The sequence below is a fragment of the Fusarium odoratissimum genome (assembly GCF_000260195.1).
Source record: "Fusarium odoratissimum NRRL 54006 unplaced genomic scaffold supercont1.8, whole genome shotgun sequence".
Classification (NCBI taxonomy): domain Eukaryota; kingdom Fungi; phylum Ascomycota; class Sordariomycetes; order Hypocreales; family Nectriaceae; genus Fusarium; species Fusarium odoratissimum.
This window is the reverse complement of record NW_022158694.1, coordinates 1,032,212-1,060,026: the sequence shown is the minus strand read 5'-3', so window position 1 is coordinate 1,060,026 and position 27,815 is coordinate 1,032,212. Positions and strand designations below refer to the sequence as shown.

The window sequence follows — 27,815 nt, the reverse complement described above, 5'->3', positions numbered from 1 at the left end:
TTGGGGGCCATGCAGTGCAGAACTCTACAGCACCTACAGTGAATCATCCTAGGCGAGGTGATCCAAGACCCAGAAAGCAGGGAAAACACGGTCTCAGAAGCCAGGTTTTTGATCGACCGCTGAGAAAATCCCCGACAGGCTCGCGCTTAGATCTGTGATGTGACGTCTTTTCATGTCGCAGGGTCCTTAACTCCAGCTCCCATATCTAAACTCCATTCAAACGGTTCCCCCTCCCTTGATGATGTCTTCAAACTTGTTCTTTTCAGAAGGGGCACGACAAAGATGGACACAGACGCAGACATGGGGAATATCTGCACGTTTGAAGGATTCAAGCCGCTGATGTAGTTTTGCTTGGACTTGGACGCAGACTTGGAACTTGGCTCTTCACCAACATGTCTCGCAGCGGCTGGTTTCACCCCAAAAGAGTAATCCATACTAAGTTAGCTGCCAAGGGTTCTCTACTTACCATAGCGGACTACCCTTCGTCCTTCTCGTCCCGCCTAATCTCTGAAACCTCAGAGTAAAGGCACTCTGACCAACATGTGCTCAGTGACATGAACTGTAGTCCCCGAGTTCCCAGTCCAATCTCATTGTCACCCTCGCCTATAGAACTACACTCAGATTAGCTGCTTAAACCATCGGAGATCGCCAAGCAGTACCTTGGTTGTGGACTAGCCAGCCTACGTACCGGACGGCATTGTCGTGGCTTCGGCTGGCGGCACCGCTAAGATCCGTCTCTGAGCCGTAGGCGTGGAGTTAATATCCATCACAAAGCGGCCGGTCTGTGGAGTGAGCGAGCGAGTTTCGATTTGTCAAATGCGTATTCGTCGTAGAGGATATGGAGTTGTCGTATTGAGAATACTGTTGGTGATCAGTGGCAAATAGTGAGTTCGAATAAGGCTCGCCGGTTCAAAACGCTCGAAACCTTAGGGTGCCATGGCGCCGACAAAAGCTCCTGGCACTAAACTTTGGTCAACAACGTCTGAAGAAGGCATTTCAAAGATTCAGATTGGTAATCCAACCCCAAAGATCATCAAGACATGTGATGCAACGGCATTACAAAGAATGTCAGGCACTTCTGGGGGCTGCTTCGCTGTTATCCAGCCCTGTTTGTATTCAGCTTAGACGGGAATAAGTCAGCTTTCACGCCCACCTGTCATTGCATCGCAGAGACATTCGATATGTCGCCATTCTTGGGGAAGCGGAACCGTCGTGAAAATGCCACAGGATAAAGATAGAAAAAGCGGAATCACGCGATGGGAAAGTCAATCTGTACTGCAGAGCACAGTAGCGGCGCCAGGCGTGGAGGCGCAAGATAACCTTTCGTGCGAGATGTAGTAACTGCAAAGGGCAAGATGTGAATCATAACGAGTATGCCTCATCGGTCAAAGCCGAAGGGGGACCAAAGAATGAGGGAATCGTGTGCAACATACACAACGAGGCAGAATAATGAGAGCGAATGTGAGAATTGAGAGGAATACGGGGTCGAGCTGAGTACGAGCATGATGAATAGGAGAAGAATGTTATGATTCAGGGTGTTGCGATGTCATGTTAACTCACACAACGTTAAATTGCTAGTATACAGAAACGGTATCAAGATTCGAAGGTTCAGGGGGATTAGCAGTAGTGAGCATGGACAAAGTCCCCTGAGGCTGAGGCTGAAACTGGTGATGCTGTTAACAGGTTTCTATTATGACGATTCCATTGTTGATGAAGCTATCCATGACAGTTGAATACCCAGGTACTGTATGCACAATGATGTGTGAATGTGAGTGTGAGGGGCGTCTTGACTCTAGGCTGCCGTCAATTCAGTGATTATCCGCTAGTTACAGCCTCAATTATGACTGAATGAATGAACTGGATGTACCAGCCTGTCGGCTACCACTCGGCGAGATTCCCATGCAGCCGTTTGTGGATGTGCTTGTGTGTGGTTGTGCCGCATTCGCAATGTCGATGTGAAGAAACAAAAAAAAAAAAGGCACACTTCTTGATCTGGATCTCAAGACCACCCCCGGTCTCCCCTGGTCCTCCGCCTTTTCATCACTGCAAAGCGCTCTCTCCCACGTTAAACTGGCGGACACTGGCACCCCTGTTCGCTTCCCCACTTGGATCACAGGGCGGGGATGATCGAAGCAGGGGGCCAACCGTACGTACCTCTATCTTTAGTCCATCCTTGACCTGAGGCGCAGGGAATCCAATTTGTTAGGGACACCAGCCTCAAGCCAAAAGACATGCACCTCTTTCCTAATGAGGGTGCCATGTTGCGCTCTACCTGTACCAAGAAAACGTGGCGGAGTAGCTCTCTCATCAGTCTCCCCGTCTCCGGCTCCGACTCCAAGGAATAGGCCATGAGGCAACAAGGTATTCCAGGACCCAACGCTGTTAATGGAAAATCAGAGTTTCCGTTTCCCGTTCCCGTCGAAATTCTTTCCATTCTCGCTCTAGTGCCTTGTTCTCGCTCGGCGATTGGGTTTGACTTTGGGTTTGGGTTTGGCTTCTTTTTGCGAATGGAATTACTAGAGCTGTGCAAAATACTGCTGCCTACCGGGGCGCAACCCCAGACAAGAAGGCCGTTAACCTTATGACGCCAATCGCATTTCCCGATCAGCAAATCAATCGCGACAACGTGACTCTAATTGTACACTTGCTCTGCATTTACATGCCAGCCACCAGAGTAGCACTGCATTTCGCTTCGCTACTGTACTGTACTGTACGGTACAGTAAAAGAAAGCTACGACGATAGGAGCAACAACATATTGCCTATTCTGTAGCGTAGTGTTTATTACCTACAAGGTAGCAGTAGCACTCTGCGCTGTCTTGAGATGGGATGTTGATCGCTGCAATGCACTGCCGTATTTCCCAAATTAAACCCGAGCCTGATCCCAGCGAATCGCCGATAACACAAGGTAAGGTGGTGATGATGAACTGTCCCAGGCCAGGCCAGGCACGGGCTACGGGTACAGCACGCAGCCTAACCCAGCATCGCAGCGTAGTGTCGTAGTAGGGGAGAACAAGGTTGCAAGATTGCACTCGTGGGCTTCGCCTTGTGGTTGCGGCGGCACAGCAGGTTACTGTACCCAGAGACCCTGTCTTTCTAACTCTAAGAGCATGGGGTTCACTTCCATCGGGAGGATCCGCATCCGCGAGTCTGAAGCCAAGACAAAGTAAACAAGGGGGCAGGTAATTTAATTTCATTTTTTCTATTGTCGGGTTGCTCTTTTCAGTCTTGACAGCGGAGCAGAATTCATCCATGGATATGTCCATCGAGTTGGGAATCAACAGTGGGAACTTGGCTACAACCGCCCCCGCCCCTTGAAGAAACAACACCATGCCTTTGTTGTGGATGCGTACACTTGACCAATCATACTGAGGATCCACCTCTCATCTTGCTCCCGCCCGTTCAGCCCTACCGCTCGAGGTCACCCCACCCCTGTCCTACTCTTGTCTTTTGCTGCTCTCCTGCAATGGACGCTTCACAAGCCCACGCCCCCTCAGTAAAAATCTCCACACAAGTTCAGTGCTCTAGCAGTGAACAAATCCACTGAAGCTGAGCAGAGCTATCTTAGTGCTCATGTCTCTCGGCACTTGGGGGCTTCATTCTCATCCTCACATTCAATCTAGAACTCTTGGAGAATATTGGCAACAAGCAACATATTCGTCATCGTGAGACACCTGACGTCTCGCCAAGGTAGACCCTGCCGCTGTAGATACCTTGGTGAAAAGATGCGGCTACTCTGTGTTCGGGGAGTGTCGCATGCAACCACGGGCATCACCAAGACCAAAAGACGCAATCTGCTCGGACGGCTTCGCTTGGTCAACCGGCCTCGCCGAAGCCTTATTTCTTAGAGCTTCACCGCTGAGCAAAGATACCCTTCCCCTCATCAACTGCAGCCCTACGAGGAGACTTGTTAGAGTCTGACTGTCATCAAACGGCGGAGCTCCAATTCATCTCCCTAACTCTCATCTCCGCAATTTTCGCAACCACAGCCAACGGATGCCATACCACATGTTGATCATGGTCTTGGGCTTGTGTCTCGATTGCATTTGCATCTGCATCTGCGTCTTCAGCCCACGGAGGAGATGCACTGATTTGGAAATGGCGGACCGAGGACACAGAGCACAAGCTGTCTTGTCAGGCAGCCTTGTAGTGTACCTTGTGCCTGTCTCTCTCTATCTGTACTGTTACCTGTGCTTCAATCAATCACTCACTCACTGTTGGTTACTGCTCATTCCAAGCTCCGATGCAGTGGACCAGCCCTTTTTTATCGTTCTGAGCTACCCGCTGTGTCTTGCATCCCAGTCATCACCTTGAACTGTCGCTCGGTAACACGGCGCATCTCTCCTCTCCTGGCTCCTCTCGTCTTCTGATCAGCGACTGACCACGCAATGGCAATGGCGATGCCTCGAATGGAATCTCCCATTGGAGTATTCTCTTTCGAGCATTTTGCCTTTCTTGATAGTCCGGACTTAAACAAGTTAATTACGTACACATGATCGGACTTAACAGCCATCACGACATGAAAGGGTACAGCGCTGCGCTACGTTTCAAGGCGTTCAAGCCATGTACCTTTGAATTTAACCCAGATTTCTAAACGCGTGTGTCGCATCGCATCCATCCGCTGCGCTGGCGTACGCCCCCTGGTTAACCCGGCAAGTTATTTGCCCATTTCTCATTTTTGGACCCCAAAAACGTTTCCCCTTGCTAGCGACTGACGCTGGCTCTTAATAACCACACCCCACAGCCCTCGCAAATGCCCCTCCCGTCCCCTTCATCTTTCTGGCAGTTGATTGCGGGCGTGCGTGCTGGTGCTGCCCATCATTTCCTACCAGGGGAAACAGGCGTGCCTATCGCGTATTTTTGCTGCTCGGGTTTCAAGCTATCAGATACGCCAGAGCTCCCCGAGCTACTCAGGAAACGAAGCGGGAATGAATGAACCAAAGCTCGGACGCTACGGTACCATTTGGCTTGACTTGTCTCGTCTTGGACTTCACCCTAATGATGAATGACATGGGCTGCGATTGTAGCGTTGTGACTCAGTTCGGGGACCTCGTCTAAATGGTCTGTTGGGGTTTGGGCAAAGAGTCGCAACGAATCTGCAACTCGAGTCTCAATGTCTTGCTTCACGTGAAAGAAAAGGAGAGCAGAGATGCAGGGACATCTATCTTTACTCCACAAGCACGCAGCCGCAGGGATCTTGTCGTGGCTTACTACTCCATCAAGCCAAGTCTCAATCTCAGTCTCACTTGGGGAGTGAGCTTTGATGCTGTTTCAATGAATGATACTCATGGTCTTGCGGTATCTCCATCGCTAAACCCATAAGGTAGCCAAAGTATATCGTCCAGATGGAGTTCTCGGAGACTTTGATTCACGTGTGAGCTTTCATCTCGGGAGGAAAAGTGTCCGCTCCATTCTGGTAATGGCAGTGCCAGTGCTAGGCTCTAGCTTGGGCTCTAGACAGGAAGCTAGTGCCAGCAAAAAGTCTCCGCGCAGGCTCTATTCCCAGTATGTACTGGTGCCAGGACCCAAGCCAACACACCCCTAAAGCAAAGCCGTGAGCTGTGAGTGAGAAAATGGGATGGATCCCCAGAATGCCCGTCCAGTGGCTTGGGGCCTTGGGGAGAGTGAGAACCTTAAACCTACCCTCGTTGACGGGAGACGACATGATGGTACCGAGGAAGTGGTGCAGCATGCTCATGTAAGACGATATCTTTGGTGGTGATATTTGGATGTGAAGAACCAAAAAAAGATCCTCGCAGAGAATGGCTCCGTTGAGTATAGACAAATGGCAAATACAAAGTCAACATTAGACTGAGCTAGCTTCATTTAATGGGCCAATTGATAAAGCGGGAATCCGTTCGCCGACCCTGAGCCGCATAGTCGTGCCGCAAGCCGGCCGTAGGAGGTCCGTAGGTTGAGGTAGAGAGCTAGACCAGAGAGTCAAAAGACGCACGGCAACGGAATCAACAAATGATGAAAACATGTGGGTTTGGATTGCTCTGATGGTCCTTGTCTTGCCAAATAATCATCGTTGTTTCAATTTCAGCCGTGATTCACCTCCAATTGATTTCAGAAACACCAGAAATGCCTGGTTGTATGCCTCGTCTGGCGTGCATGGGTCCGCTACGGCTTCGCCGAAAACCCGTGCCTTGAGTTAGTTGACGCGCAGGTCAATATGCGCCCGTGATGCATGGTCCCCGATTATCTCAGTCAACTTTGTATCTGATGCCAGCGATAGCTTTTTCGGATTGACGTCAACCAAAACAAAAAATAACGAGCAAAATCTTATTTTGTATAGTTGAGTTAGCTTAGTCTTGTTTCTATCATTTAGACGAGGGTATGTTGGAGAAACACGGATTTTGCGGCTTCACAGTGAGCCCAAATCCGCAAAGTCCGCGACGAATCAGAATTACTCTTTATGATGAACGCTTTGATAATGTGCTCACATTATGGTCCCCGAAGAGAGCTTGTCCTTTTTTTTTTTTCTTCTTTTTTTTTAGGCTTGATACCTTAGTTATGATCGACAGCTACCGAGCAAGCAAGCTTAGGTAGCTTTTGGTGAGCTTAGAGCTTAGAGTTTCGCCAACGTAGCGTAGCAGTCAAAGCAAGGTAGTCCCAGTGATCTGGCTCAGGGCGCAGCGGCCGCCTCTGGCCCCCAAGGATCCTTTGTCGACTTGTCAATCAAAAGGCGGCGGCGGACTTTTCAAACAGTCGGACACAATTTGTCAAAAGGGGTGTACCACTGGAATAGCACTACGACTGCCACTACCGGTACTGAGAAACGTTATGAGGACATCGGGATGACAGAGGGGCCAGCACCCATTCATGGCTTGACACTCTCTTCCGGTTGGAGGACACTCTATCAAGCGCCCAACTTGTCATCTCGTAGGGCTGGGTAGATCCTGTCCAAGTGACAACAGGGGGGGCAGTCTTCACCCCCGTGCTCTATGATTGCCATCCATCTGGTGCACTGCTTGATAAGCACACAAACTGTCGGTCTCGCAAAGGATTGGACAAGAGCCGCCGTCCAAGGGGTTATATCAAATACTGAGCCTGAGCCTTATTAGGGAGTGCCGTCTTCAGTTGAATGCAACCCCACGGATCACCCGTGATGTTGATCAACAAGAGGGTGGTTGTTCTGACCAAAATGGCGGGTGATGGATAACGGATAACGGGCGGTGCCACGTACATGCCTACAGCACATGCAACCATTGTCTCAACCACAATCATATCCATGCAGCCTCAGGGGGCAGAAGCATAGCAGCCTGGCAATACTGCGGCTTCATTGGATAGACGCTTCTCCTTTTGAAGTTGCAAGGCGAAGCAGATGGGCCCAGAGATTTGGACCATGCATTTCGACGAATATGCCCAGATTGGGAAACAGGACCAAAGTCCCGTCAAGAGGGGACCCTTTGTGCTGCTAGCATATGCATTCATCTGCGCGTGCGTCTAGCGGCAGTTTCAGCCATCATCGGCGGTCCAGAGTCGAGACTCTCTGTCTCGAAATATCTCATGTTATTTGTTGGGCACTGATGATCCAAGGACTGTCGTTGGGTTGCAGGGATCCTCACAATCGGATAATCACTATCGTTTGAGGAATCAAGTTTCGATGGATTAGATGATATGCTACGTTGATCCAATGTGAAAAAAGCGTGCAGCGCAGTGCATTGCATGGGGCACAGAGCCCAGGTACATGGCTGAGGTGGTCCCGACTGTGAGGTGTAAGGCTGAGTGTCCATGGATCCAATCCAATCCAATCCAAAGGATGGAGGTTACTTCCGGCAAATTGCTGTAGGCATGCAAGTGCCTGCCCACATACCGAACTGCTGCTGGTGTAACTCTACCAAGCATGAGGGAGGATCAATTACTGATTTCCTAATCCATCGATCTGATGATATGTTTTATGGAGCATTTAACCACACGTCGTCTATCTAATCATGCATGTCCTTGATTCTGTTGTGTTGCGTTGCTAAATCCTAGTGCAATCCTTCCCCATGAGGTCCGATGGACAATAGATGGATATCCGTAGGCGTAGGCGTAGGCGGGGAATAAACATAAGAATTCAAGACATACCGCGCGGGAATAGAGCAAAGGCCTATTCCTGGTCAGTGCCACTAACCTTAGCACCACAGCGTGGATCACTAAATCGACTGATTTCCCACCTTGTGGGGGAACGAGCCTGGGTTTGCTATTGGCTAGCTAAGTTACCTAGTAAATAGAATTCGCACGGGAAATGATAGACGGATCGGGACATGGGGACGTGTCAGAAAGTCTAGACATTCTGACAGTCGAACCGGCCTAACGTTATGCTGCGCTGAAGGATTTGTTTGAAAGTGCTGTGCAAACGCAACTCATTAACATACAGGGGTTTAAGGGAAAACATATCCGCCTATGGTGGTGATATCTTCTATTGTGGCAGGGCGTGTAATAATCCCTCGGTGAAGAGGCGATGAGGATATTTTCGACATAGATCATTGCTCGAAAGTTACAGGGCACGTTGACAGCTAAGCTATGTGAGGCAGTTGGAATCCCCAGCCATCCATGTGTGTATGTAAGTTGATAGCCGGAACGGCATCCCGTATGTGAGTTGTAAGGTGGTTACATGTGAGGATTGAGTTGTGTCGAGACTAAACGGATTCACTGATCAAGACATGAGAATCACGAAAAGAGGAGGTGGCAAATTCGCTTGCATCAGCACTCGCGGATATCATCTTGCCTGCCTGTCGTGAATCGGTGCATATCCGAGCTCGACCGTTGAAGCTATCTTGATTTTATCCTGAAGCTAGATGCGGCACAGCAACAAACTAGAACCCACGAACCCGCCTTCTACAAACGGCACTCGGGGATCCATTCAACGGTCTCGCCGCCATCATCTCGGAAATTTACTCGTTCTGTTCTGTTTCTGTTCCTATTCTCAATCAACGGTCTAGGAGCAAGGGCCGTTATTGCGTGCGTGTGTGCCTCAAAAGCTCGAGCCATATAATTCCTAGCCCGCGGCGCTGCTATCACAGTACCCGCCCACCACTCAGGCTTCGCCATGGCACCCCCCAAAAGCAAAGAAAAAGAGCAGTTGAAACGTTGCGACAGCCTAAGGAAATTTGAGTGCGGCTGAGGATCCAATCAAGTGGCCTGGTCGTCCCTCTTGTTCGTGCGACGGCTCAACTGACAACCCCGAAAGTTTATCGCGCTTGACAGCTGGCAGTGTAGCCAATCACAATTGGGTGGGCGCGAGGAGTAAGGACAGGGGTTGTTGAATAAGTCTGCGCCGCACTTTTGTGACAGCAATGCCCTCTGCTAGAATCACTCTCGCGCTTGTTTCGTGAGTCTACGGCTCAACTCGACTCGACTTGATTTGATGCAAGGATTCACATCCTGACTCTATCTCGGACTCTCTCGTAGCAGAGTAGTCCGATGTCTTTTTCACGGCTCCTTCCATGAAACCCACTCTGCTACTCTGCCACTCTGGCTGTTGGGTCATTTCGGGATAACGATTAACCATAATTCAAGGTAGACGATATCCGTACCAACGGGCGCAACCCAACGCTGAGCATTGTTGACTTCTTCTGACATCTTCTGACGACGGACTCGAGAATGCTGCACTTAATTCAATCCTACCGCACGGGTAATAGTAAAAGGGGCTCATGTTAGATCGTGTCGACGCCGCTCTGCCGAGCCCTGGGCACCACCTACGTACATATCCAAATGCTTAGTTATGGCACATTCCGCGGAGCCGGAACTCTCCATGCACGGAGCCGGTGATTTCCTTTTACGGTCTCTACACGGAGAAGGTCAGTTAGCTCCCATCTATATCCGTGATGGAACCCTGAGAGCAAATGACGAGAGGCTTCACGTCAACGCAGCCCTTTCATCATGAGGATTTTTAAGACCAGAAAAGTGCTTAGAATAGCGCTATAGCTACAGACAGACAATTCAACCAGACCGCTTGTTCATGCGTCGTGGATACGTTGGATTTTTAGTGTATTTGAAATTATCTTCAAAGGAGGAGACAGTCCGTGTAAGTGAGCGGCACAATTTCGCCGCAGATAACTCCAACTCCAACTCTCAGCGGGGGTAATCCAAAGAAGAAGGTTGATCGACAATGCTTCTTGTGTCACCCGCTCAACTGGTAACGGGCGCGATTAGAAAACCATGATCAAAAAGATAAGCGCCAGATCGCCAACAGTTGAAGCGGATGTGGTATTGTCATCGAGCATATCGCGCCTCTGGTAGCCCATGAGATGCCATGTGTTGGATGTGTATGTGGTGTGCGTGCTGCCATGGGATCCATCGTCGCAACCTCAGGGCGCAAAGTCTCAGAGGATTCTGGCAAAGCAGGGTAATTTGCCCTGTTGCTGCAAGACGGGTACACAAGCCGAAGGCCTGCCTCGCTACGACTTGTCCTGTGCACTGGACAAAACAACAAGGTTCAGGGACAAGTTGCACATCATTACAGGCAAAATAGCTCAAAGGGGGTTAGTCCGGGCCTCCTCTCTACAGGACCATTAACGAAAGTCAATCTGTGCTAATGGGTCGTCAACGACGTAGGCGAAGGAATTGATGGAACGTCGATCCTCAGGTGGCCCCCAAGGGAATTTCCAAATAAACAAGTTATTCCATGGCGTAGGGTACTGTACTGTATTTCACCCCCTTATGCCTTGCTGGGCATTGTCTCTCCAGAATTGAGTCAAATGCTGCGACGGGTTGCCACTCAACGGTCGCGGGGCAGGGGTCGGCCGCCTGTGAGAAGCGTTTCTGGGTAGCGTCTTGGTGCGGCCGCGCTTAATCTTTACAGCCGGAAGCTTGATCGTGAGGACAGCCGACCCTGCCCACCTTTATTTCGTTGTAGGGTATTTTCTAAACTCTACTCCGTAGCTATTACAGATAATTGAATTCGGTATGACCTCCTTTGACAAATAATAGGGTTTTGGAAAGATTATCTCCAAGACTGCAGATAAGATAATATGACGAAGATGGTTGAAGGTTGTTGTGAGTAAAGCCAAGACGCGAATTTGCTGGTTACGTGTTTCCATAACTGCGAGAGGTGTATCATGTTTGGTCCCTGAACTTGTTGACTCTGCTACAGACATGAGGATCTGCCGTAAATATGGCCCAATTCGACCACGCTCAATACAACATAGACGATTTCTTCAATATGATTTCAGTTACTGTTAATGCCAATACCTGTCATGTTTTATCGATATAGCTAACAAACCCAGCGTCGCTTTGACCCAGCCCAGCCCAGCCCAGCCTAGACAATTGCAACTGTAACTGCAACTCTAACTCATAGTAATATTCCGGTGATTATTCACAGGGGTTCATCGTCCTGTAGCCATGTGGTTGGGTGTGTCGGTTGTCGGGGAACTGCTTGACCTGGGTCCTCAAGACTACGACGGTAGGGATAGGCGCGCAACTGGGGAAGATGGCACGATGTTGATGTCGCTTGTTGTCTTGTGCAGCAGATACCGGTAAGGCAGGATTAGCAGGGGATGTACTGTACGGTAGAGTCATTACACAAGATCTCCAGAGCAAAAGCGGCATGAACAGATCTAAACCGAAATAGTACGAATAGTCGACAGTGACTCTATCTATATACGTACACTTGCTGCTAGTGATCTCTTGTGGCAGGGCTTGGACATTTCTCTGATAAATAAGAACTAATCGTGTCGTCACACAGCCCTACGACGGGCGCTGCCAGAATGAACGACGTGATCGGTCCGGCCAAAAGGTCTTCTTACCCGGGAAAACGGTCCTTGGAGCGACTGACAGACCAGACCATACTCACACTCGAGACTTGTGTGAGAGAGCCTGGGATTGTGGGACTTTAATTGGTCCCAGGGCTGAGTTGGATCAAAAGCTAATCATTTCGGGGTCTCTTTTCTACCACTATGGGGGCTCGGGTCGACCTGTTTCTGATTGGCCAGCCTCTATTGATGTGTTCCCAGGGTTGGGTTGTATTGGAGACTGTCTCCATCGGTTTTAAGAGGAACCCTTTCTCTGGGACAGGGAATTCAAATGGCAGACAAGAGGCTCAGTCAAAACGGTGGATAGGGTAGTCCCAGGACATGGGACTTGAACGTGCCCTGGGACTGGGACTGACCTGGGGGGGCCTGGCATGGGAAGCTAACTAGGGGAAGCAGGGCGAAGCTACGCTGCGCTAGAGACGGAGACGGCAATCGACTCGATGGACTAAATGTGGGAAAATTTAGCCCAGATTTCTATCGAGTCTGCCTTGAAGCTTCTTTGCTGGTCCATGGCTTGATCTCGGGGACATGGTTGGCTCGCTCGTTTAGTGTCCACCACGGGGAGTGCCAGCTTGCAAAGGAACCTACAGTACCTCTGTCTCGTCTCTCTATCAGTTGTCGGCTTTCCAGACGGTTAGAATGGCATCTGCTCTGTTAATAGCGCCAGCCTCTGATGGCTTCTGTTCTATTTTGCTCCCGCCCTTCTGGTAACTTGGCTGCGCCCAGTCGTTCATCGTCTCGTTGTCTCTCCACCGTTGATGTTACGTGACGAACGGTTCAGTGCTGATAAAACACAATACGCTCACATTCCAAACCAAGCCGTATCTGGTATACGATACGTTACTGCTTCATAGCACGGCGCAGTGTGGTGTAGTATAGTTATAGCATGGCATGGCATAGCATAGTATGAGAAGACACAGCAGATGCTCAATCCCGCTCTTTTGACGAGACACCGTTATGTGGGATGGCAGCACTCCCCTCCTCGTCCCACAGCGAGGTTGTTGTGCATATAGGCAGACATCCAGATATTTGGATTCATCATTCAGCATTTCATCATGGTGAATTTGGCTAGCCATAGCACCATGATAATGATAGCAAACCTGCTCACAAATGGATAACGAATTTGTCAGTATCCTGGTAATTGGCTCTATTCGTCCGAATGGAGTCGGAATCGGACATGGCCAGCGGAGTTTATTATAAATCCTTGAGGTAGGTTTTAATGATCGCCTGTCGACAGCACGGGCCGTACTGTACCAAATGAGACAGTTTCAAGTGTATTAGTGGAGGGTTTGTAGTGGCCAACAGTCAGTGCATCTCTCATTTGCCGTCATAAATTCCATAAAACACAAATTGAAGCAATTCCTAACCGTCTCGTCTTTCGCTATTAACAGCCGCGATGCCAAATTACGGCCCTGGACTCGAGAATGAGTGAACGAAATGCTTGGCACAAGGATCGTAGCGAAAGGATTTCGATGCCCCGTAACATCGCAAATGGTCCAGTGAGAGAAGAACGAGTGCGAGCGCCAGTGGAGACAGGCTTGAATGGAAGGTTGAAAAGGCGGAGGTACGTACCACGAGCTACCCTGACCTTGTCTGCAGAGTGCATTGGATTGGGGCTCAGAGGGTGATGAGCACCAGCCCTGTGAGGCCAGCACCAGACAGAGACAGAGACACAGTGACAGAGAGACAGAGGCGAAAGAGCCCCCGCAAGCAAATAAACAACACCCCTCTCCTTGGTTTGGTGCAAGGCCCCAGGTAAGGTAGCCAGGGACCTTTTTCTGCTTGTGTGTGGCCGTGCCGTCTTGGTGCTGGGTACTAACTTAGGTGCGTGCTAGGGGAGAGGTGTGTGTTGTGGAAAGTGGAGGAGCGGAGCCATGGGATGTCTGTGTGTGATGGAGGGGGTAGGGGAAGAGGCGTGTATTCAACTCTACACTGCAGATTCATCAAAGAGACAGAGGAAAGCGCAGCACAGCGCAGCGCTGGATACCCCCTCATGGGTACAATAGGTACCCGTAAGGCAAGGTAGGCACACACCTCACACGCCCCTGCCCTTGTAGGGTCCCTTCCATTCACTCGTCACTCACTCACGTCCTTGGGTCTTTCCATAATGCCATGCCTGCTCCGCGCAGCTTTGGGGACATTTATTTAATATACAGCCTCCTCCCCCTCACCAACCGTCTTGCTCTCCATCTATCTCCAAGTTCATCAACAGATTCAGCTTCAAGTAGCTTCAGATCTTCTTGATCATTCTCATCTTGCACTCATATATACTTATTTACCCACTACCACCACACTCACCTCAAGCAACTCACCACCTCGCCTTGACCATCATAGCCTCTCAGTTCGTTTGGATATAAAGACAGACACAAGAGGACAGACAGATACAGGAAACAATTGAGAAGAAACCAACTCTCTCAATCTTGCTTTGGGCCATCTAGAGCTTCGTCGTTATAAAATCGACGGTTACAATTCTCAGCTACAAGCAACCCCACACTCAAACATACAACAACTTCACAATGTCCATGTTTATGACACAACCCGCCTACGCCTACGCGGCAGCTCCTCCACCTCCCAGACAATACTCGGGAACAAGCAGTGCTTTCAGTGCTTCTGCCAACCCCGATGAGGACTGGACCAAGATCTCTGACCTTGCAGAGCGCCGAAGAATACAGAACCGCATTGCTCAGCGCAACTACCGTACGTTGAGTCTGATTGACTCTAGATTTACTCTAGAGCCTCATGAGCTGTTTTCGCAGAACTGACAGTCCTTTTCAGGCAAGAAGCTTAAGCGCCGTCTCGAAGACCTCGAGCGCCGTGCTGGTTCTTCTGACGATGCCGAGTCCGACAAGCAGCCACAGAAGCCTACCAAGTCGAAGCGATCCCCCTCCGCACCTAAGTCTCAAAAATCGCAATCCGGAGCTCCCAGCAAGTCTGTTGCTTCACAGGGCCAGTTCACTCCTCCCATGGAGCCTACTGACGAGCTTTTCTTCCCCGGCACCTACGACGACCGAGCTCGCTCAGACAGCCCTCCGCAGTTCACATACTCAACATACCCTGCTCCCGATGAGATCCTCCTCGCACCCTATGGTTCCACTCAGTCATACCCAGCCATCACAACCGCTGATGCCTACCCCAACTACATGACAGCGTCTACAGTGCCCATGACACTTCCTTCCATGACACACTTTAGCGATGCCATCAAGCGGGAGACGTACCCTAGTGACGACGGACTCACTCCTTACATGACCTACGGTTACATGCCCCCCATGGACTTCAACTCTGGTAGCCCATACGAACAGTCCAACCCTCATGTGAGTCACGCCAGTCAAACGCCCCGTGGGGTTGTACGAGATCCACGTTGCTGATGGGGTTCGCAGACTCCTCCGCTGTCGCATTCTTTCGACCACTCTGCCAACTGCTCAGAGGCTGGCTTCGACTACCCTGCCACGCCTCTGTCAATGCCTGGCTCGCCTGGTCTAATCCAGCACCAATAGGGCAGCTGGCATGAATGAGAGAAAGAAAGAAACATAGCGAAATTTGAGATTTTGGATTAGGCGTTGGAAATGAGCCCTACGAGGCATAGCATGGCGGGTTTTGATATTTTGAACACTTTCACACTCCACACTATTCACTTCTTTTGGTACCGGCAAAGGTATCTATGTCACAGGCGAGAGGATGTTTACTCGTCTGCATTCGTTTTATGTACACAGGGTCGAAGCGCTCGACCATGTGGTTTCTGTAACGGCTGCAAGATGCACGGACGAATTGCTTATTTGGAATGGCGAAGGAAGAGGGGACAAGTGAGGCGTTTTGGGAATGCATACGGCATACGCTTGTATGCATCCGAATGTATATCGGACAGACAGTGAACTGGATTGGATTGGACTGGACTGGACTGGCAAAGGTTGAAAGCAGGCAAGGAGGCAAACAAACAACAAAGATGGCGGCTGCGGGGTCGAGAGACCTTGGCTTGGCCACTTGCACTCTTGTTAGTGTTGGTTGAATAGATATCTTGAGCCATGGAGACAAATTAGATGATGAAATGTGCATAACGCATTGTACTTGACTACATTGAGGTGAGGTGAACTGTACGAATTAAGAGCTGGCTGTGTTTCATAATGATTGTGATGTGATGACAGTGGCCCATGGATTTAGGACTGATGAGTGAGTCTAGTCTAGATAATGAATGAATGAGGCTGGCTGAACTAGAACAGAGATGGCATGGTATGATATGATATGATAGAGCTTGACCTCCCTTGTGAAGATCAATATCAAGGGACATGCAGGTTGGTAGCGCAGCTCAATTACTGTTTTTGTTTTATCGTTTACCTCGTTTATTATCTACTCGCGTAGACAGACGGAGCTGAATAGATAGAGCCTCGGGTAATGTGCCATAGTGAGTCGATGGCTTGGGAGGGGGGCTTCAGCTCCATGTTCCATGTGCATGTGCATGTGCAAGTTGAGCTAAACGACTGAGGCGGAATCCAGAACTTGCGCCTCAGAGCCTCGTCTACTGTCTCTGTCTGTTGGGTGTCATTTGCCGTATCGCATTGCGTGTTATGTCCCCTCCCTCTTTTCTTCATATGCTACGGAGACTTTTATGCGCTATGTGGCCTGTATGTGAGTGAGTGAGTGAGTGAGCTGTTGCTCGCTCGGCGGTTACCACTAACAGACCGGAGTGCTAGGGTGTGGATGTGGATGCGATGGAAGTATTTTGGGAATTGGATTGGGATTGGGATTTGGGAGACCTTTTCTGAGTCCGAGTCCGAGTCCTACCTCCACGTGCCAAGGAGGGTTGCATGGGCAAATCCGGGCGTCTTGTTGTGTTACAAGTTGGCATTATATCCGTCATGTTATTGGGCGTCTCTCTGTGTGTGCATGGCCTGGCCTCTTCGGTGCCGACGTACGTGGTCTTGCCGGCTCCTACGGCTACGGATAACAAAGAGGAAACCAGGCTCGGGTCAAGATTGACGCCGGGTTCTTGGGAGTCCTGTTCTGGGAGGATTTGGACCCTCGTCTGCTCTAGTGGCAAATGATACCGTTACCGGGAGTGGCGGATGATTAGGAACGAGAGGAGAGATGATAAATGAGAGGGGGATTGAAAGGGAAAAAGGACACGGAAAAGGGTGTGAGTCTGCGTGTAAAAGTTGAGTAGACGGATATCATCTCAACTGTAGGCAGGCTGTGGACAAGTATTGAAATATGCATTCAATTACCAACCTTGACGCTGCAGATCAAACCATGGCCCCCAAATTATTGCAGACAAATCACCAGAAAAGGCGGAACTAACAAGAGGCAAGTTTCGATACCAGTTAGCTAAGTAACAAGGCAAAGAGTCTGGTCCTTTTGCCTGCAGTACAATCCGTCACTCAAGACATGAATTGACTTTACCAGCTCAAGATCATAGACAGGTCTGGACTCGATCTGCCGCTATTCGATTCCGGGCTAGACGTGAATGATCCAACTCACGACCCAGAGACTGTCAACAGCGCCTGGACCAACACATGATGATACCGTTGTTAATTAGGCATCTCGTTGTCCAACGTTATGCTTCTGAGGTGTGAACCTTGTTTCGATCTACCACGGCCGCCATGTCCGTGCGGACGGGACGAGAGAGGTTGGCCAAATCCTATTAAAAGCCATCTTTGAGGTTTATGTTTTTTATGACGTATCTTCGAATTGGAGTGTCTAAAGATGAAGATATTTCGTTATTCAAAACAGAATCAGTAAATGATGAATTGAACATCATGGTTGAGAAAGAGCTGCGTTTACAAGGGATATTGAAGCTTGATAGACTGCTGTACGTAAGCATCTCAACTGCCGACTTGGCGTGGTACTACAAGCAAACTCAATTATGTCATCCATTTAAGCACCCGTTCATACCAAAACATCTGGCATTTCAATTCACTCAGTTCACTTCACTTCCTTGAATTGACAGTGGAAATAAAAGTAAAATGTCAAACAATCTGCAATACATCTTCGGTGGCCCCAAGTACGTATCGGGATCTACCCCCCAAAGACAAGCAAGCTAACTAACATATTCAAGGGCTTGGGACAGTGGTCTCTGGACCGCCTCAGACGATCGCGTCCGCGGCGGCTCCAGCATCTCACACCTCTACACCCACCCCACGCAAGCCAAATTCTACGGCCATCTTGACACCAAGACTCTCGGCGGCGCTGGCTTTGCTTCGCAGCGCACAGTCGGCGACCTAGCACTCGATCTCTCCTGCACAGAGGGCATAAAGCTCTCCCTTGGCTGGGACAGCTCGGATCAGACTTTTACGCTCAACGTAAAGGACACCATCCCTGGAAAGAGGGAGGATGGGAGAGATGAGGCTGGTGTGAGCTGGGAGTACGACTTTAAGGCGCCAGAGAATGGAGGTGAGATTTTCATGAAGTGGGATGAGTTCAAGGCGACATATCGTGGGAGGGAGGTTGAGGATCCTGAGCCGTTGAAGCTGAATGACATCAAGAGAATATCTCTCATGGCACGAAGGCAAGTTTCCTGTGTGTGAGACGGAGATTGGTTGCTAACGTTGAATAGCTTCTTTGATAAGCAGGATGGAGACTTCAAGTTGTATGTCAACTGGATCGCTGCTGTCAAGAAGGATGATAACGACAGCGATGACGATGGTGATCTCAAGAAGCATGCTCTTGAGCAGCGATCTAGCCCTCGTCCTGTATGGAAGAGGCTGTTCTGCGGTCTTTTGTAATTGTACTAGATACCTTCACGTCTTGTGTGTCGCTCACCATGATCGGAACTTGAATACACAAAAGCATTATATCGGGACCAGGGTTCTCTCTGCCTCCTTGGCTTGTTTATTTCTATCAATATTGGCAATTTATTCCTCATGGCACTCTCTGTGATCTGACTCGATGGTTACCTGCAACTAAGAGAAGCTGGCTGGATATTTCAGTGGAATCCTTTTATACAACATGATGCAAACCCCAAGCACTTTCAAGGCCTATGGCCACAGGTCATGGCGTCTCATGGATTTCGACCTCCAAGTACTGCTGGCATTATAGATATCTTCTTTAAGCTTGATACTCGTGACTCTACTGTGCCGGTTTGAACCACAGATGATAACGGTTTGCCTCGATGACCTCTGCTCAGTATTTTCTCCCAAGCATCATCGATATCAACTTTGCACACATCTTTTATAAAGCTGCAATTCTTACAATATACACCCCTAAACCTGACCAACACCGTGTCTCTGATGCACCATCCAACGCCAAAACACCATCAAACCAGGCATGTTAAAGACTTCCATGTGCCTCCGCCCAAGTCTATCCAGCGCCTCCCCAGCCTGCAGTCAGCTAGCTATCCTTATACCTGTTACATGGACCCCCCTTAGTAACCACCCATAGATCTTCCTTCGTATATTTAGACTGAGCCCGTTTCAAAAGTGTCGTTCCTATCCGTCTCAAGCTCGGTCGTTGAGCGGCCAAGATGCTAGATGGAAAAGCTATGTAAGAAGAACGATGCGCCATGCCTTACTGATCTGCGGCAGATCGATAGAAGCCTCTTTACCCAGTTCCGAGGTATGTGAAACAGAATGCAAGTCCCATAACCGTCAGCGGCGTTGGAAGAGAAGTCGATCCAGTGGCTCTGCTGGAGCTCTGGACTTCTCTCGGCGCTTCGAGCCGGAGGGGTTGCGGGTATCAACGATGCAATATGCTTTTGATCCCTTCGCTTTTCCCAGAATACCATAAAAATAAAAATTGCCCGTCCTTCATGAATCGCCGTATCAATGCATAAGGGGTATGTATTGTCACAACGGGACGCTGAGTAGCCTTCCCGATATTAATCTCTCCGCTCTTACATGCCGGACACACCGCCAGAGTTAGGATCCGCGACGTTGTCCGATAAGTTGATAAGCAGCTGGGCAAGGCATCTCTTAGTCGCTGCGTCATCGCGGAGAACGGATGAGAAGGTAGCATCGCGGAGTGGCTCAGGAAGGCACTGTCGCAGAGCCTCACGAGCGCGAGCGTTGTCACTCAACCTAAATGATTATCGATTAGAGCATGGACAACAGGGTAGACATGTGTTTAACTCACCGAAGGAAGCATCTGACGACGTGCTTGAGGAGGCGAGCGGTCTGTGATTCGACAAGTTGAGCAACCATGTTGCTAAGGACCGTGCCAACTGCATAGAAACGCTCGTATGTAGCACAGATGTAGTTAAGACCGTTGTCGTCCAAAAGGATCTTCTGAACGATGAAGATGGCTACGGTCTTGCTAAGTTCCGAACCTGTCTCCATGATGCGCAAGCAGAGAGGAATGATCTCTGTGGTCAAGAGAAAGTTGATGACTTCAGATGAATCATTCTTGACGAGCGCACCAATGACACCCAGGCTCGTGAGCCGGAGGTACTCGAAAGGCCGAGATTTGGAAGTGGTGTTAAGAAAGGGGTAGAGGAACAGAGGAATGTGTGCTATGAATTGTGAGCCATGTGGTCCCTCGATTTGAGCCAAGATATACGCACCATTGAGGAACAGGGTCCTTGTGTCATTGTGAGAAGCTACGCACTGGAGGAGGGCAAGGGCATTGCACACTCTGTTTGAGGCAGCTGCAGTTAGCTGGGATGGGTTAAGAAGAGTATAAACTGAAATGATCTCTTGGAGGAGAGAGGTCATGACACCTGAGAGACATGTTAGCTGGCTTCTTCCAGCTACAGGCTTGGTAGCCCAAGACAACACGGTTTGGGCACGTACCGAATGAATGCCACAATATGAGAGCCAACTCGGGGACCTGCTCGCGCTTTTTACTAAGTTCCAACAAAGCAGCCTCCCGAGTATTCTCGTTGAGAAGATCGGCTATGAAGGCCATGGTACGCCGGTTGTCCTCCGAGACATTGCTGTGATCGGCATCCTGACCGTGGCTGGGGAGTTGACCCGCGCCAGCGAGACGGTTAAAGTGCTGCTGCTGCTGCTGCTGAACGGCGGCGGCGGCTGCAGCGGCCACCTGCTGTTGCTGTTGCTGGGTATGGGCGTGATGCGCGCCAGGCTGCTGGTGCATCCAAGCCGAGTCTCCTCCCTGAGGGTTGAATTGGTGGTGTCCGTAGACGTGCGCCGCTGGCATCATGTTGGGCGTATCTTTTCTTGTTCGACGGGGTTCGGAACGGTGGTTATGGCTTTATAACTTGCAAGTCGAGCAGTAATCTTCTTCGCTAACGATGTAATCTTGGCTGAAGTGTCGGTCGATCGTTCGGCGCAGCGAGTTTGAATTCAGGTTGATGAATCGAGGGCGCAAATGCGGAGGTACACGAAACACTTCCAATGGGTGAAGGGGGAATAATCGGTGAGCAAAGTAAACTTTGTCGGAGAAAGGACTGTATAATATCTGCTAACGTTTCTTTTCGGCTAGATTCCAATCGAGAGGGACTTTGTTGGGTAGTCGGGTGATAAGGCACAGTAAGTAAGTGGGAGGTTCAAACCCAAGCAAGCAAGGTGAGATCGTTTGGCGGGTTGGTTTGTGGTGGTGCTCGCAGGTGCTACTGGGGCAAAGAGCGATTCGGCTTCTGTTGATGGGATTGGTCAGCCTGCTTCTCATTATGGAGCTCAGGCTGTGATAGGTGAAACCGGCTGTGGCATCGGGACTTGACGCTTGGACCATAAACAGGTATCCCTGTATGGTACAATGGCGCAAAAGTCTACATGGCCATGCAAGTGCGGGGAGGTAGCTCTCCCATGCCAACCTATCACTATAAACAACCATTGTCAGCCTTGTACCACCCAAGCCTTGTCACAGCTCGATCTGTGCCCCAAAGACTCGAGGGTTTCTGAGTGACAATCACATATTTCAGCGCCATGGTCAACAAAGTATAGCTTGGCCAGGTAGTCTCAGTCATGTTTAGCATAAAATCTCCAATTACATTCATTTTCTCCTAGCTCTTCTCCAGTACTTTCTCTCTCTGTAAGTGCTATAATAAAATCATTACCACCATGTGCTTTCTTTATGACGACCCATGCTTAGAAGTTAAAACAACGAAAAGCGCCATCGAACTATACAACCAACCACGTGTTTAGTGCCCTCTGTCGCTTGAAATTCCCGGCGGTAGCCAGCCATGCTTCACGTCTACGAACAACGCAACTCCTTCCCAGTGCTTGCTTCAACCAAACTCCCATCTTGCAAATTTCTTCTTAGAGAAGTGTTCAATCATAGCTTATAGTCTCAGTTCTCGAAGAATATGGTCCGCCATGCTCTTGTATTGCCACGTGTTGCCTGTCAATCGCTTGAACTGAATGCCGTGCAATGAGAGTAACGGGACCTTCACGATAAAAATCTCGAACTCCAGCACCATGCTTCCTCCGAGGTCACTTTGCACTTGCGTGCTCGTCTCTCCAGGGATTCGTCTTGATGGACCCCCATTCTTTCCAGGAATACTGTCGAACGAGGTCTCGGAGTTGGAAAAGCTGCGATCTCGATCAGAGCGTCCTGGCGTTCGTGGTGTAGTAGGAGGTCGCTCTGAGTCGCGAAACTCATCCCGCTCACGCTCACGATCGTCTCCCCGCATAAGGCCGCCAAAACTGAATCGTCGCTTATGTCCTGGTGTCATGCCGGGACTCGTGGGAGGGTCTTGCACCTTGTTCAGGTCAATACTGGGCGAATGGCGACAGTTGAAGCCGCCCTTGATCTCTGTATACTCCACGTTTAATTGCTGCAGTACTCGCTTGATGTCGGTCCGAATCGCAGGTACTGACTTGCCCGATGTCGTCGAGACGCTGAAAAGTCCCTTCAGGAACACTGGCTTGGCAAGTTCTGTGTCGTCTAATCGGTCTGTGGATACACCACTCTGCTCGAGTTCCTGATCTGTTTCTTCAGGCACATTGGCCTCTTGAGCAGCCTCTCTTCTTATGCGGCGCTGCTGAATACTTTCCCTCCTAGCATGGCCAATAGACTTGGCCCTCAGGCTCACGGACCGGGAGTGTCCGTGGGCACGGTGTGTGCTGGAAGCATCTTCATTCGCGACGGATTGATCAGAACCACTGGTTGCTGGGGGGTCTTTTCGCCGTCTCAGGTCAGCTGAGTTGACACTAGTCGACCGACCCAGGCCACCTCCTCGTCGGTTCTCCCTTGAACCACCTGCAGACATTGGTGGGCTAAGAAGTTCACCATGCTGCTGGCCACTCGCGGAACGGATTTGTGAATCTGACGCATCCTCTCTATCGCGGCGTCCACGACGGATACTGAAGCTCTTGCGGGGTGCCAAGGGAGAAGGCTCAGCTGGTGAATGGACTTGCACCACAGGAGGATGCGATCGGTCTTTGTCTAGACGCTCAGGGTCCCTACGCTTGCGTGTGCTGAACCTACGCAGAATACCTGCTGCGGTGCCTTCCTTCTTTTGAAGTTGCTCAACCCTTGGCTCGGCGGGTGGTGCAGGGGGAGGTTTCGGTACCTCAGGCATGTCGTCTTCACCATGTGTCCTCGCGCGAGGCCTGCTTCGTCCACCAGTGGGTTTCTCTCCGGGCATCTCATAAGCGGCAGAGTTGGTGTGGGCTGCTTGAGGCGCCGCAATCTCGGGCATCGGCTCTGCCTCCCTTGCCTTCTCCTTTTCACGAATCTCACGCTCCTTTTCTCTCTCTCGGTCTTTCTCACGCTCACGCTCACGCTCTTTCTCTCTCTCCTTCTCTCTCTCCTTTTCCTTCTCTTTCTCCTTGTCGCGTGTTTGAGCTGCTGCTGGCGGAACCATATCAGCATGATCGCGATCCTGCTTCTCCTTGACGAGGTAGTATATGGATACAAGAGGACTAAATGCGTTCATTGGATCGTTACCGATCTGCAGTGCCTCGGAGCTAGGAGCCGATAAAGTATCGCGGCTGTTGCCAGAATTCCTGCGCTTATAAAAGTCGAAACCGAATGGTCTCCTCTTTTCGGCATCCTTAGCGGGTGGAGGGAGCTCCTTTTCTCGTTGATAGAGCTTAACGGCGCGCTGATACTCCTCTGATTCAATTATTTTGGTGAGTTGTGCATTTATACTTTCGGGTGTACCAAAGTTAAAACCCTGCATAGCGAGAATGACTTCTGGCTCCAGGGGCGTCGTTAACGGTTCGCGAACGGGCAGGTAGTTATCGGGAGGACCGTTGAAGCCTTTAGCCATCCATGGATGCGTCATCACCTCCTGCATTGTCGCTCGCTGCTTGGGGTCCGTCACCAGCATGCGGGATAGAAGGTGTTTACACTCTGCAATCCAGTTAGAAGATAGTACAAAAGCAACCCTTGAGTAACCTACCGCTTGACAGCCATGCGGGATAATCGACAAGACCTCTCTTGATCTTGGCATGGAGCGCGGGCATGCTCTGGTCATCGAATGGAACCTTGCCACAGACCAAAACATATAGAACAATGCCAAAACTCCATACGTCAACTTCTGGGCCAGTATAAGCTCTGGCCTGCAGCAATTCGGGAGCAGCAAAGTATAGGCTCCCGCAAAAGGTCTTGAGATGGCCACGCGGAGCAAAGAGGTTACTTAGACCAAAATCGATAATCTTGATGTCGCCCGTCTTGCTGATAAGGATATTCTCAATCTTGAGGTCTCGGTGGACGATGCTATTTCTATGCAAATAATCCAAAGCACTTGCGATCTGCCGACTAAACTTTCGGGCTTGCTTCTCTTTGAGCTTGCCATGCGAGATGATGTAGTCGAGCATCTGGCCGCCGTTGACGTATTCGAAAAGCATATACCAATGGTGGTTGGTACGAACCACATCGTGAAGGGCGCAGATGTGGGGGTGATTCAGGAGGGTGCTGATAGCCGCTTCACGGGCAGTTCGGATTTCCTTGGATTGATCGGCGCGTTCCTTGTCGGCACGAGATTGGTGGCCATCGTCGGTTGAGCCACGAGGAATAATTTTGCAGGCGACCTGGTGAGGTGTGATTAGTATCGTGGAAATTTAAAGCTTGATAGGCATCATCGCGGCCTAGTCATGAGGGGCAGATGGATGAATGCGAATAGCCGAATGATGAAACAATGCGCGGAAATAGGCGACATCAAACAAAAACATAAATCCAAAACACACCTGTTCGCTGCCATCCTCCTTTCGGGCGAGCTTAACCTTGCCCATGCTGCCGGCGCCAATGGTCTTGCCTAGCATCCATTTTCCAGATTGAGTTGGGATAACGGTACGTGATCTCGCGTGCTTAGATGTTGAAGTTCGGGGTGGCGCGTCGGCATGGCCATGCTGCTGAGAAGCAGTTCCATTGCCAGCGCCATTACTGGGAGGGTTGGCGGAAGGAGGCATTTCGGGATGAGGGCTGTGGTGGTTGTTCTTTGATCGAGAAGAGCTCCGTCGATGGGCCCGCGAGGGATCGGGGCCCCTGGCCGGGGGTGGTCGTTCCTTGCTCGAGCTTCTTTGATGGTTTGCGGATGCGGCTAAGCGTGAGGATTCGTAGTCATTTTGCGGTACAGGTTGCGACTGGTGAGAACGTGAAGATGAGGTAGTACGCTGATGATGGTTATGATGAGGGGGGAGATGTGAGTTGGCGGCGTTTGAACCAGAGCGGGAGTGAGAGTGGGAATGGGATTGAGAGCGGGAGGCGTAGGCTTGGGACTGGGATTGGGAGCGAGATTGAGAATGGGAGTGTGAGTGTGATAACTGGCGGGTGTGAGATTGGGTGTAGTTGGCACCTGTTCCAGTGGGCGTGGCTGGTGCAGGCGCTGCTGGGGCCGCTGAAGCGGAAGACGAGGGAGGAAAAGAGGGAGCTGGAGCCCGACTGGAACGAGAAGACCGTGTAGATTGAGTGCGACCAGGTCCTCTCGGTGATGCATCAGCAACAGCAGAAGAAGCTGTTCTTGTTCCCATTGTTGCGAAGCTAAAATGCTAGCTATGCTATGCTATGCTGTGTTGTGATGCGCTGTGCAGTTGTGAGAGATAGACGGTGTAAAAAGGCGGGATGTCGATGAACTGAACGGGTCCCGTCTACTCTGGGGTTTGCTCAAAAGGGCAGTGAGCTGTCGTTCGCTTGCTGTAGTATCAATGCCTAAGTTGGTAGGCAGGGAGGATGACCCGGGTTGAGTCCTTATTAGGCCTTGAAAATGGATTGGAGTAACAGATGCCAACGCAGTCGTAACGTAGTCGTAATTGCTGTTGAATACTAGCAAGGCCCTTGGTGTTTCTGCTGGCCGAGTACGACGTGAGAGGTGAAAGATCAGGATTACCTGGTTACTATCATGGGCTGAGGGCTCTTCTCAGCTTGCGATTTGCGATGACGAGGGGGTGTGATACTGGCAATCTCATAAGAGACCGAGACCGAGACGCAGACTCAGACTCAGACACAGAAAAAAGGTGCTTGGAGCAGTTAGGTCGAATGCAAAGCGAAACTGCGCTATATGCAAAAGAATGATAAAAGTAAGACAAGGGAGAAGAGCCGTAGTCGTAGTCTTGATTTGATATAAACCAGCAAGCAGTGCTACGGCAGTGCAAATCCGAGCCTGATATACGGAGATGGGAATCAGATATAGAAGCTGCTGGCAATGAAAGGCAAGGCAACGCAAATATGCATGCAAATAGACAGATGCAAGAGGATGAGAGAGTAAAGATCTCAAAACCTGACAAGCAGATCGAGTAAGAAAGACAGCACAGCGTCTGTCAAATCCCAAATCGGGGGGCGGGTGAAAAAAGAAGCAGCTTATTAGGTACCAGATTCAGATTGGATAATGGATATTGTAGCTAAAAATGACTTGGTCCTGGCGGGCAGCAGCAGCAGTGGCATGTCCCATCTACTAACCTGGGTTCTAAACTCTTGGATGCCCAGGATACACCTGGATGCCTCCAGCTGCAAGCTGCCGAGACTTCACCACCACCGTCCAGCTGTCTTTGAGCTACCCAACTAGCACAGCAGGGCATCTCAGTCGTTTCAGGGGACTTTCCACTTAGCACGCAGGTAGCTTCATCTTTCCACCAACGGCCAGTCCTTGGGTGGAGATGAGATATCTCGCTCGAGCTGAGCTCTCATTTCGCTGGACTGTCAGGAATGGATCTGTTCACTTGCTAGTCAATAACCTTGACGACATTGTCGGAGTCACTGGTCTCTATTCGAGTTAGTGGTCAACAAAGCCTCGATCGAAAGCCATTGCACATGCTGCAATTGGTAGACTTTGGCTGTTTCGCTCCACGATATCTCTGACCGTTACCAAGCCAAATTCCCTGTTTATAGCAACAACAAAGCCAAGAATCATAATCCGACGTCAGCTACCCAGCCAGAGCACTGCATTTTTGATCTATGAAGTGGATCTGTCGCAAAGTGCTGCAAATTTACGTGGCTGATTAGACGAGGGGTTGGAGGCTGGGGTTTCAAGGTTGGATATCAGGCCTCGGAGCTCAAGAAAATTGCGGAAATGTCTGTTGATTACAATGGGTTATGCAATTCAACTAAGCTTATAATGACATCTTTGTGATTTGGAAGAAATCGAGAGCCTCAATTTAATGCCTTGTTGGACACAGCTGAGGGCTTCGCTTCTTTTCTTATCCTGCAGTCATGCTCACATCTCGTCTCCTTTTTGCGGTAGATGTGTCTTGGAAATCATTGGGCTGGAATGCGACAGTTGTTCCAGAGCCAGAAGAAGCAAAATCGAAGCAGCCACAAGGCGGGCGAGTACATGAGACCTTGCTGCTTGTGTGAAGTGTTGGTGTGATGCGATGCGTTGTGATGCAACACATCCTTGTCTCGTGTTCACTAACACCTAGCAATCACCTCTACCTACCTAGCCACCGTCCTCAGGCGGAATGCCAAGCCAAGACCTTCAGCCGAGGGTTCCTAGACAATCACCAACAATAGCCCATCAGACGCAAAGAATGCCTCACCGAGTCACGTCTCCGAGTTGAGAGGTGTAAGTCAAGCCTGAAACCATAGAGAGATGGAGAGACGAATAGCCTTTTTCGTACTGCTTTAGGATAACTTGAACCCATGGGTGCGAGGGAGGACTATGACGTCTCTGAATGAATATGACATGGTTCACAGTTGAACAGCTTTTCGAAACTGTTTCAACGCTGCGCTTCTGATTGTGTCCTTCCACAAATGGAACGGTCCTCGATTGACAACGTTTCACACGCATGCACTTGCATACCCGACGCTGA

The 27,815-nt window shown here is 50.1% G+C and overlaps 5 protein-coding genes across 8 annotated transcripts; 2 read left to right on the top strand and 3 right to left on the bottom strand.

Moving 5' to 3' along the window:
• Positions 1-4,262: 4,262 nt before the first annotated feature.
• Positions 4,263-4,511, bottom strand: FOIG_06164 (uncharacterized protein; the record flags this gene model as incomplete). The annotated part of the gene is made up of 1 exon (XM_031205157.1): positions 4,263-4,511. The coding sequence occupies one exon, from the start codon at positions 4,509-4,511 to the stop codon at positions 4,263-4,265; it is 249 nt and encodes an 82-aa protein (XP_031065406.1).
• A 9,346-nt stretch (positions 4,512-13,857) lies between these two features.
• Positions 13,858-15,847, top strand: FOIG_06163 (uncharacterized protein). Of its 2 annotated transcripts, XM_031205155.1 has the most exons (3): positions 13,858-14,436; positions 14,515-15,050; positions 15,117-15,847. In XM_031205155.1, the coding sequence occupies exons 1-3, from the start codon at positions 14,256-14,258 to the stop codon at positions 15,231-15,233; spliced, it is 834 nt and encodes a 277-aa protein (XP_031065404.1). In that variant the 5' UTR covers positions 13,858-14,255; the 3' UTR covers positions 15,234-15,847. The 2 variants fall into 2 exon arrangements, with proteins under 2 accessions (XP_031065404.1, XP_031065405.1); XM_031205156.1 differs by having other exon boundaries at positions 14,515-15,847.
• A 1,318-nt stretch (positions 15,848-17,165) lies between these two features.
• Positions 17,166-18,775, top strand: FOIG_06162 (uncharacterized protein). Of its 2 annotated transcripts, XM_031205153.1 has the most exons (3): positions 17,166-17,731; positions 17,786-18,235; positions 18,284-18,775. In XM_031205153.1, the coding sequence occupies exons 1-3, from the start codon at positions 17,694-17,696 to the stop codon at positions 18,450-18,452; spliced, it is 657 nt and encodes a 218-aa protein (XP_031065402.1). In that variant the 5' UTR covers positions 17,166-17,693; the 3' UTR covers positions 18,453-18,775. The 2 variants fall into 2 exon arrangements, with proteins under 2 accessions (XP_031065402.1, XP_031065403.1); XM_031205154.1 differs by having other exon boundaries at positions 17,786-18,775.
• FOIG_06161 (uncharacterized protein) lies at positions 18,742-21,313 on the bottom strand. The gene is made up of 4 exons (XM_031205152.1): positions 20,454-21,313; positions 20,225-20,380; positions 19,798-20,173; positions 18,742-19,742 (listed from the first exon to the last, which is right to left on the bottom strand). The coding sequence occupies exons 1-4, from the start codon at positions 20,821-20,823 to the stop codon at positions 19,559-19,561; spliced, it is 1,086 nt and encodes a 361-aa protein (XP_031065401.1). The 5' UTR covers positions 20,824-21,313; the 3' UTR covers positions 18,742-19,558.
• Positions 21,314-21,540: 227 nt separating this feature from the next.
• On the bottom strand, positions 21,541-26,344 carry FOIG_06160 (CAMK/CAMKL/KIN1 protein kinase). Of its 2 annotated transcripts, XM_031205151.1 has the most exons (4): positions 25,965-26,260; positions 24,759-25,914; positions 23,972-24,602; positions 21,541-23,922 (listed from the first exon to the last, which is right to left on the bottom strand). In XM_031205151.1, exons 2-4 carry the CDS (start codon positions 25,539-25,541, stop codon positions 21,905-21,907), a joined length of 3,432 nt encoding a protein of 1,143 aa, XP_031065400.1. In that variant the 5' UTR covers positions 25,542-25,914; positions 25,965-26,260; the 3' UTR covers positions 21,541-21,904. The 2 variants fall into 2 exon arrangements, with proteins under 2 accessions (XP_031065400.1, XP_031065399.1); XM_031205150.1 differs by having other exon boundaries at positions 24,759-26,344.
• Positions 26,345-27,815: the final 1,471 nt, after the last annotated feature.

What these genes read in the sequence shown, in the direction of transcription:
- FOIG_06161 (XM_031205152.1), bottom strand. Translation starts at nt 20,823, where the DNA reads ATGATGCCAGCGGCGCACGTCTACGGACACCACCAATTCAACCCTCAG. An exon ending in AAGGACCCTGTTCCTCAATG is followed by an intron (nt 20,174 to 20,224) that starts GTGCGTATATCT and finishes CACAATTCATAG; the next exon opens with CACACATTCCTCTGTTCCTC. An exon ending in GTCGTCAGATGCTTCCTTCG is followed by an intron (nt 19,743 to 19,797) that starts GTGAGTTAAACA and finishes ATAATCATTTAG; the next exon opens with GTTGAGTGACAACGCTCGCG.
- FOIG_06163 (XM_031205155.1), top strand. Translation starts at nt 14,256, where the DNA reads ATGTCCATGTTTATGACACAACCCGCCTACGCCTACGCGGCAGCTCCT. An exon ending in CATTGCTCAGCGCAACTACC is followed by an intron (nt 14,437 to 14,514) that starts GTACGTTGAGTC and finishes AGTCCTTTTCAG; the next exon opens with GCAAGAAGCTTAAGCGCCGT. An exon ending in ACGAACAGTCCAACCCTCAT is followed by an intron (nt 15,051 to 15,116) that starts GTGAGTCACGCC and finishes TGGGGTTCGCAG; the next exon opens with ACTCCTCCGCTGTCGCATTC.
- FOIG_06160 (XM_031205150.1), bottom strand. Translation starts at nt 25,541, where the DNA reads ATGGGAACAAGAACAGCTTCTTCTGCTGTTGCTGATGCATCACCGAGA. An exon ending in AGGAGGATGGCAGCGAACAG is followed by an intron (nt 24,603 to 24,758) that starts GTGTGTTTTGGA and finishes ACACCTCACCAG; the next exon opens with GTCGCCTGCAAAATTATTCC. An exon ending in TCCCGCATGGCTGTCAAGCG is followed by an intron (nt 23,923 to 23,971) that starts GTAGGTTACTCA and finishes ACTGGATTGCAG; the next exon opens with AGTGTAAACACCTTCTATCC.
- FOIG_06162 (XM_031205153.1), top strand. Translation starts at nt 17,694, where the DNA reads ATGTCAAACAATCTGCAATACATCTTCGGTGGCCCCAA. An exon ending in TACATCTTCGGTGGCCCCAA is followed by an intron (nt 17,732 to 17,785) that starts GTACGTATCGGG and finishes AACATATTCAAG; the next exon opens with GGCTTGGGACAGTGGTCTCT. An exon ending in ATATCTCTCATGGCACGAAG is followed by an intron (nt 18,236 to 18,283) that starts GCAAGTTTCCTG and finishes AACGTTGAATAG; the next exon opens with CTTCTTTGATAAGCAGGATG.